The 9,830-nt window shown below is 39.7% G+C and overlaps 1 protein-coding gene across 1 annotated transcript in view; it reads left to right on the top strand.

The window, feature by feature from the left end:
- The first annotated feature begins 2,244 nt into the window (after nt 1-2,244).
- Nucleotides 2,245-9,830, top strand: part of AP4E1 (adaptor related protein complex 4 subunit epsilon 1) — a 40,133-nt gene continuing 32,547 nt past the window's right edge. Inside the window, exons 1-4 of the mRNA XM_060755273.2 lie at nt 2,245-2,550; nt 6,056-6,127; nt 6,235-6,358; nt 8,136-8,209. Coding sequence (XP_060611256.2) covers nt 2,386-2,550; nt 6,056-6,127; nt 6,235-6,358; nt 8,136-8,209 — 435 coding nt within the window. The 5' untranslated portion in view covers nt 2,245-2,385. The remainder of the gene's footprint in view (nt 2,551-6,055; nt 6,128-6,234; nt 6,359-8,135; nt 8,210-9,830) is intronic.

The raw sequence follows: 9,830 nt of genomic DNA, 5'->3' as shown, positions 1-9,830 counted from the left end.
AATAATACAATAATAACAAATATCACAACACTCCTTCAATAATAATAATACAATAATAACAATAATATAAAGATACAATATAAAAATCACAACCCCTAAATAATAATACATAGTAATACAAAAATATAATAATAATAATGCAATAATAACAAAAATCACAATTCTTCAATAATAATAATAATACAATAATAACAATAATATAAAATATAATATAAAAATAATAATACATAAGAATAAAATAATAGAACAACAATAATACAATAATAACAAATATCACAACACTCCTTCAATAATAATACAATAACATAACAATAATAACAAAAAATCACAACAAGCATTCAATAACAATAATAATACAACAACAATAATAGAAACATATAAGAATCACAAACTTTATATAATACGTAATATAATAATATAACAATAACAAAAATCACAACGCTCCATCACTAATAATCATAATACAATAATAAGAATAATACAATATAAAAATCACAACAACCCCTAAATAATAATAATATAGTAATAATACAAATATAATAATAATAATAATAATAATAATACAATAATTAAAAAATCACAGCAATCCTTCAACAACAACAATAATGATGTATTGTCGAAGGCTTTCATGGCTTGAATCACTAGGTTCTTGTGGGTTTTTTCGGGCTATAGGGCCATGTTCTAGAGGCATAGAATCATAGAATCAAAGAGTTGGGAGAGACCTCCTGGGCCATCCAGCCCAACCCCCTGCCAAGAAGCAGGAATATTGCATTCAAATCACCCCTGACAGATGGCCATTCAGCCTCTGTTTAAAAGCTTCCAAAGAAGGAGCCTCCACCATACACCACAGCAAAGAGTTCCACTGCTGAACAACTCTCACAGTCAGGAAGTTCTTCCTCATGTTCAGATGGAATCTCCTCTCTTGTAGTTTGAAGCCATTGTTCCCTTGCGTCCTAGTCTCCAAGGAAGCAGAAAACACGCTTGCTCCCTCCTCCCTGTGGCTTCCTCTCACATATTGATACATGGCTATCATGTCTCCTCTCAGCCTTCTCTTCTTCTTGGTGTCATCTGCAAACTTGATGATCATGCCTTCTAGCCCTTCATCTAAGTCATTAATAAAGATGTTGACGTTTCTGATGTTTTGCCTGCATCTATGGCAAGCATCCTCAGAGGTAGTGAGGTCTGTTGGAATTAGGACAATGGGTTTATATATCTGTGGAATGGCTGGGGTGGGGCAAAGAGCTCTTCTCTGCTGGTGTGAATGTTTTAACTGACCACCTTCATTAGCATTAGAAGGCCTGGCTGAGCCTGGGAAAATCTTTTGTTGAGAGGTGTTAAGATGTGCCTGGTTGTTTCCTCTCTGCTGTTTTGCTTTTGTAATTTTTGAGTTTTTTAATACTGGTAGCCAGATTTTGCTCATTTTCATGATTTCCTCCTTTCTGTTGAAATTGTCTACATGCTTGTGGATTTCAATGGCTTCTCTGTGTAGCCTGACATGGTGGTTGTTGGTGTGGTCCAGCATTTCTATGTTCTCAAACAATAATGATATAATATCCTAGGCTTTTGGGAAGAGCCCGATATTCAGAGACGAATTCCAGACACTTGGATTTAATATGCATGTGTGCTGTGTTGTTATGTGCAAACAAATCAATAATAATAATAATAATAATAATAACAACATAAATAATGTAAATAATATATAAAATAAAAATAACATAAATATTAATAAATATAATGAAAATAAAATAAATATGATAAATAGTACAATACATAATTTAAAAATAAAATAAATATGATAAATGATATAAGAAATATATAAAATAATATAATAAATCTCATTTGCTGTGACATACTGTGTTTTTGTGTCAGTAAAATAATAATATAATAACAATAATATTAAAATCTCAGTGCTCAGAGCTATGGGATCCTGGGAGTCATAGTTTTAAAAGATCTTGAGCCTTCTCTGCCAAAGAGAAGTACAGATCTAAGGATTTCATAGCCATGACTTAAGTGGGCCAAACAGCATCCATTCTCAAGTTTGGACTACAACTCCCAGATTCCCGGCGCATCAATGCCAATGGCTGCGCTGGCTAGAGCATTCTGGGAGGCGTAGTCCAAAAGGTGGCACGGCAGCGTGAGGCTTGGCCGGCTTCCGCCTGAGGCGTCTGGACTTCAACTCCCAGAATTCCTGGTGCTTTAATGCCAACAGCTGAGGCGGCTGGAGCATTCTGGGAGTTGTAGTAAAAAACGCGAAGGGAGCAGGGAGGCCTCTTCCTGAAGGAGGCTGTGGGGATTCCGGAAGTGTCGAGCGAGGCTTTGGGCCTTGGCTTCTGGGATGAGGCGGCGGCAAAGAAGAGGGGGAGGGGAGGCGGGGAGAAGCCGGGCATGAGCGACGTGGTGGAGCGGACGCTGAGCGCCTTGCCGGCCTTGCTGGGGCCCCAGGAGCCCGGCGGCGGGAGGGCCGGAGGCGGAGGAGGCGGAGGAGGGAGGCAGGCCGCGTCGCGCCTCGGAGGCCTCATCCGGAGCATCACCGCCCTCGCCTCCAAACACGTAGGCTGGGAAGGAAGGGAAAGGGGCGGGGGACTCTGCACATGCCCAGAGGAACCCTTATATCCCTTTCCTTTGCATCTGTCAGGAAGGAGAACTCTGCACATGCCCAGAGGAGCCCTTATAACCCTTCCCTTTGCACCTATCATGGAGGAGAACTCTGCACATGCCCAGAGGAGCCCTTATATTCCTTTCATTTGCCTCTTTCATGGAGGAGAACTCTGCACATGCCCAGAGGAGCCCTTATAGTCCCTCCCTTTGCATCTCTCAGGAAGGAGAACTCTGCACATGCCCAGAGGAGCCCTTATAACCCTTTCCTTAGCATCTGTCATGAGGGAGAACTCTGCACATGCCCTGAGGAGCCCTTACAGTCCCTCCCTTTGCATCTCTCAGGAAGGAGAACACTGCACATGCCCAGAGGAGCCCTTATAACCCTTTCCTTAGTATCTCTCAGGAAGGAGAACTCTGCATATGCCCAGAGGAGCCCTTACAGTCCCTTCCTTAGCATCTATCAGGAAGGAGAACTCTGCACATTCCCAGAGGAACCCTTTCCTTTGCACCTGTCATGGGGAGAACTCTGCACATGCCCAGAGGAACCCTTTCCTTTGCACCTGTCATGGGGAGAACTCTGCACATGCCCAGAGGAGCCCTTATATTCCTTTCATTTGCCTCTTTCATGGAGGAGAACTCTGCACATGCCCAGAGGAGCCCTCATATTCCTTTCATTTGCCTCTTTCATGGAGGAGAACTCTGCACATGCCCAGAGGAGCCCTTATAGTCCCTCCCTTTGCATCTCTCAGGAAGGAGAACTTTGCACATGGCCAAGGGAGCCCTTATATACGTTTCCTTTAACCCCAGTCATGGGGGAGAACTCTGCACATGCCCAGAGGAGCCCTTATAACCCTTTCCTTAGCATCTGTCATGAGGGAGAACTCTGCACATGCCCTGAGGAGCCCTTACAGTCCCTCCCTTTGCATCTCTCAGGAAGGAGAACACTGCACATGCCCAGAGGAGCCCTTATAACCCTTTCCTTAGTATCTCTCAGGAAGGAGAACTCTGCACATGCCCAGAGGAGCCCTTACAGTCCCTTCCTTAGCATCTATCAGGAAGGAGAACTCTGCACATTCCCAGAGGAACCCTTTCCTTTGCACCTGTCATGGGGGAGAACTCTGCACATGCCCAGAGGAGCACTTACAGTCCCTTTCTTTGCATCTGCCAGGCAGGAGAACTCTGCACACGCCCAGAGGAGCCCTTATTATTTATTTATTTATTTACAGCTTTTCTATTCCGCCCTTCTCCTCACCCCGCAGGAAACTCAGGGCGGATGACAATGTACACATATATGGCAAACATTCAGTGCCAATTTTTGACATACAAACATATACAGATATACACAGAGGCTATTTAACTTTTTCTGGCCACCAGGGGAGCTGTCGCTTTCCTCGTCCATCTGCGACGCTGATGAAGCACTTCCGCATTCCCCGCATGCTTCCCCGCTGGGATGCTTTGCTGGAGTCTTCTTTATGGCCTCATAAATCAGTTAATTTAGCCTCCCCACACTTTAAGGTGGCACCTTATTTTCCTACTTGACAGATGCAACTGTCTTTCGGGTTGCAAAGGTCGACAACAGGCTACACACAATTGGTTGGAAGCCCACTCGAACCCGGGCTGGCTTTGAACTCATGACCTTTTGGTCAGAGTGATCTTAATGCAGAGTTATCTTAATGCAGCCAGCTGCGCCACAAACCCTTTCCTTAGCATCTTTCAGGAAGAAGAACTCTGCACATGCCCAGAGGAGCCCTTCTAGTTCCTTCCTTTGCATCTCTTACGAAGGAGAACTCTTCACATACCCAGAGGAGCCCTTATATCCCTTTCCTTTGCACCTGTCATGGGGGAGAACTCTGTACATGCCCAGAGAATCCCTTATAAGACCTCCCTTTGAGTTTGTTTGGAAGGAGAACTCTGCACATGACTAGAGGAGCCCTTTGTTAGGGAGGAGAACTCTGTACATACCTAGAGGACCCATTGGTTAGGAAGGAGAACTCTGCACATGCCCAGGGAAACCCTTATATTCCTTCCCTCTGAATTTGTCAGGAGGGAGACCTCTGCACAAGTCTATAGGAGCCCTTATATCCCTTTCCTTAGCATTTTCATGGGGGAGAACTCTGCACTTGCCCAGATGAATCCTTATAGTCCCTTAATTTGCATCTGTCAGGAAGGAGGACTCTGTACTTGCCCAGAGGACCCCAAAGTTAGGGAAGAGAGCTCTTCACATGCCCTGGAAAGCCCTTATATTCCCTCCCTTTGAGTTCGTTTGGTAGGGGAATTCTGCACATGCCCAGAGATACCCTTTTAAAAATTTATTGTTTAAAATTTATATGAGGAAGGAGAACTCTGCACATGCCCAGAGGAGCCTTTATAGTTCCTTTCTTTTTCATCTCCCAGGAAGGAGAACTCTGCACATGCCCAGGGGAGCCCTTATATCCCATTCCTTAGCATCTGTCATGGGGGATGCTGTCGGGAAGGAGAACTCTGCACATGTCTAGAAGAGCTCTTCTATTATCTCCCTTTCAATTTCTTTCTGTGTTTGTGTTTCTTAGATAATGAAAGTAGGGAGGGAAGCTAGACCGGAGCCCATATTTAGGCCAAAAAACCTGGGGTAGATCTGTTATTATTATTATTATTATTATTATTAACTTTATTTATACCCTGCAAAATCTTCCGAAGGACTCGATGCGGCTTACAAAGGCCAAGGCCACCAACAACAACAACATACACATACACAATAAAAGTCATAAGCAAATAATAAAACATCAAGCAAAACAATAGAGCAGTAAAACAATAACCTAGATCTACACTGTGAAATTTAATGCGGTTTGACACCACTTTCACGCCATGACTTAGTGTTGTGGAATCCTGGGAGTTGTTATTTGGTGAGGCACTAACGCTCTTCGACGGAGAAGATGAAAGACTTTGCCAAATCTCGTGATTCCATAACATTGAGCGACAGCGATTAAAGTGGTGTCAAACTGCATTCGTTGTAGTATAGATGCACCTTTACACAACAGACCCAATGGGGATTGCAGTCAAGGAAATACAGAGTGTCCCCAAAACAATGTATAAAGGTAAAAGTAAAGGTTTCCCCTTGACATTAAGTCTAGTCGTTTCCGACTCTGGGGGGTGGTGCTGATCTCCATTTCTAAGCTGAAGAGCCGGTGTTGTCCATAGACACCTCCAAGGTCATGTGGCCAGCATGACTGCATGGAGCGCGTTACCTTCCCGCTTGATCTACTCACGTTCTTGTTATTTCCCACAAGAGTAAGCTCATCAAATCAGTTGTTGGATGTTGAGTCAACAAAATAGGTAAATCCAATTAATTTAATCAGTCTGCCTTAGGCAGGACTGTGGATAGAATTTAGGCCATAGCGTGGCAAAGATGCATTTTGTATTTGTGAAATGAAAACAGAAGTAATCTAATGATAAAATGCTCTTGATTTTTTTTTGTCAGGAGGAAGAAAAGTTAATCCAACAGGAATTAAAGAGTTTGAAAGCAACCGTTTCTGCACCCACAACATCACTAGTAAGTTTTAAAGGCAGTTGCAGAAGCTGATATTTGGTGATATGTTTTACATGACTACTGATTGAGCATCTTCTGCCATTTTAAATGTCTCATTTCTTGTATTTCAGCGACTCATGAAAGAGTGCATGGTGAGACTGATATATTGCGAGATGCTGGGCTATGAGGCTTCTTTCGGATACATCCATGCCATCAAGTTAGCTCAGCAAGGCAACCTTTTTGAGAAAAGAGTTGGTATGTTTTTCCCAGTATGTTGCTCAACAAAACCCATGTGTAACTCTGATTATTTTCATAGTATATTATCGTATATACTTGAGTATAAGCTGAGTTTTCAGCCTTTTTTTAGGTTGAACAAGCTCCCCTCGGCTTATACTCAAGTCAAAGTTTGTTTGTTTTTTATTTTGCTGACACAAATACATAGTATGTCACAGCAAATGAGATCTATTATTATTACATTTATTCTTTTACTCAATTATTGTTATTATTGCATTTATTTTTTTCCTCTATTATTATTACATTTATTCTTTTACTTTATTATTATCATTATTGCATTTATTCTTTTACTCTATTTATTATTGTTATTATTCCACTTAATATTTTACTCTATTATTATTACATTTATTCTTTTACTCTATTTTTACTGTTATTATTACATGTATTCTTTTACTCAATTATTGTTATTATTACATTTATTACTTTAATTTATTATTATCATTGCATTTATTATTTTACTCTATTATTGTTATTACATTTATTATTTTACTTTATTATTATCGTTATTGCATTTATTATTTTACTCTATTATTGTTATTACATTTACATTATTTTACTCTATTATTATTACATTTATTATTTTACTTTATTATTATCATTATTGCATTTATTATTTTACTCTATTTATTATTGTTATTATTCCACTTAATATTTTACTCTATTATTATTACATTTATTATTTTACTCTATTATTACTGGTATTATTACATTTCTATTATTTTACTCTATTTATTATTGTTATTATTCCACTTAATATTTTACTCTATTTATTATTGTTATTATTCCACTTAATATTTTACTCTATTATTATTACATTTATTATTTTACTCTATTATTACTGGTATTATTACATTTCTATTATTTTACTCTATTATTGTTGTTATTTTTACATTTATTATTTTACTCTCCATTATTATTGGAAGGATATGCAAGCACATTTACATTGAAGAAGGTTAGAATAATGATTTAATCAGAGTTGGACAGTCTTATCTTAAATTATGTAAATATTCAAAAACATTTAACCTTCTGATGCCTCAATTAATGTAATTGTATTGGTATCTATTTATATTTTGAAACTGACCTGTAGCGGCTTATACTCGAGTCAATATGTTTTCCCAGTTTTTTGTGGTAAAATTAGGTGCCTCAGCTTATATTCGGGTTGGCTTATACTCGAGTACATATGGTATTTGGGAGAAAATAAAGGATTGCTATGGCTGTTTAAGTGGCACATCTACATTTTGGAACCAATGTCATGTAGTGGCTAATGTATTAAAGTGGACTTTAGAGAAATAAAATATATCCGGATCTCTGAAGAGGAAAGTATAGATAAATATTTTTTAAAATGTCACATCTATGGATGAATTTGTGATTCTTTTGGATGAACTGATTTTTGCTGTAATTTGTATGAATTGTATGAAGTGTATTTTAATGTATTTTATATTGATGACCTATAATGTTTTTCTTATTGTATTGAATTTTATGTTGTTAGCCGGCCTGAGTCCCTCCCCGGAGGTGAGAAGACCAGGGTTTAAAAACTCTAAATAAATAAATAAATAAATAAATAAATAAATATCTTAATTTTATTTGTTATTTTCCAGATCCTTTTAGCATTTATCTAGTGAACAGAAATGTTGCGGACAGAAATGTTTTGTCTGTGTTTTGCAAAATGATTTAAGCTTTGCTCAAATACGGAATTTGGAATGCCTAATACCCACTTTTTTCTTTTGCCTTTTTAAAGGTTATTTGACAGTGTCCTTGTTTCTCCATGAAAACCACGAGTTGCTGCTTCTGCTTGTGAACACAGTTGTAAAGGTACAGTTTTGTGAGAGGTTAGAACGGACTAGATCGAAGCTCTCAATATGCCCTTATTACTAAAGACTTGTTTATCAATGACAAGCCAAACAACGGAGAAAATTGTACAGTTATTTCTGCTTATTCATAAATAATAATAATAATAATAATAATAATAATAATAATAATAAATAACACTTTATATCCCACCAAAGGGGACTCAGGGCAGATCACAGTACACATGCATGGCAAACATTCAATGCCGAGAGGCAATACAGAGACAGACAGAACAGAAGGAGGTGTGTTGTTTCAACTCAGCTTTTTGGTGGGCTGGAATCCAGCCATAGGGGGTGCTGTCGCTCCATCCTCTGGTGAAGAGGCATCAGGACTTCCTCCTTCCTTTAGGTTGCCCAGCATTTTCCGATCTTTCTTTATGGCATCGTAAAACACCCCACCCGCTTTTAGCGGTACCTAATTTCTCTAATTGCAGCTAAAGCTGTTTTCGAACTGCTTAGGTCAACAGTAAGCTGGGCTGACGGTCAGCAGCTCATGCCGACCTGGGGCTTTGAACTTGCAGCCTTTTGGTTGGTAGATCTTTTAATTGCTGTAAGGAAGATTATACCTAAAGTTTATGTTATTCTCTATTTATATTTTGAAAACAAAATGAGTTTTTCGGTAGGCTGTTAGGAATTGTGGGAGTTGAAGTCCAAAACACCTGGAGGGCTGAAGTTTGCCCATGCCTGGTCTAGGTGTTGCTTTATGTAGTTTTTCGTTCCCTCCAGTTGTAGAATGTACAAGAAATGAAACTTATCTTAGATGCAAAGAGGGGTATAAGGGGAATTGAACCTCTGCAGGCAGGAAGTTGTGGTTTTTCTCTTAATTTGTACAGTGGGAAGTGCATCGGCAGAGTATTTGTCATGGTGTGTATGGGTTTCAGTAGGAGGATGTACTAGGAACATCCCAAGAAGGAAGCAGCTTGCTTCTTTGGGGTCTTGTTGACATGGTGGATTTCCAGATCATCTGTGCGATACTGTCCAAACCCAGGGTTGTCATGGATCTTGGCAAGGTGGCTGTCGTTTTTGTTCTGCCATGTGCTTCAGAGTCTATATTGTTCTCTCTCTTTCAGCCCATGTTTTTGTTGCGGGGGTGCATTCCATATGGCAGTTGCTGCATCAGTCTAGTGATGCAATGCCTTCTGTTGGCACATTAACCCTGTTGTACCTTGGCCCGAGCCACAAAAAGAAGCGGGTAGTAAAATTATGATTATGATTATTATGATTATTTTTGTGTCAGGAGCGATTTTAGAAACTGCAATTTGCTTCCGGTGTGAGTGAATTGGCCATCTGCAAGGACGTTGCCCAGGGGACTCCCAGATGTTTGATGTTTTACCATCCTGTGGGAGGCTTCTGTCGTGTCCCCTGTGGGGAGCTAGAGCTCGACAGGTGGGAGCTTACCCTGCTCCCTGGATTCGAACCACCAACATTTCGATTGACCAGTACAGCCGACACAAGGGATTATTACACAAGGGATTGTGGCGCAGCTGGCTGAGTGTCAGCTGCATTAAGATCACTCTGACCAATTACATTTTTATTTATATACATATAGTAAATATACAAAAACCCAATCTTAATAATATAGCCCA

The sequence above is a fragment of the Anolis sagrei genome, chromosome 9 (assembly GCF_037176765.1).
Source record: "Anolis sagrei isolate rAnoSag1 chromosome 9, rAnoSag1.mat, whole genome shotgun sequence".
Taxonomy (NCBI): Eukaryota; Metazoa; Chordata; class Lepidosauria; order Squamata; family Dactyloidae; genus Anolis; species Anolis sagrei.
This window is presented reverse-complemented; position numbering and strand designations above follow the sequence as displayed.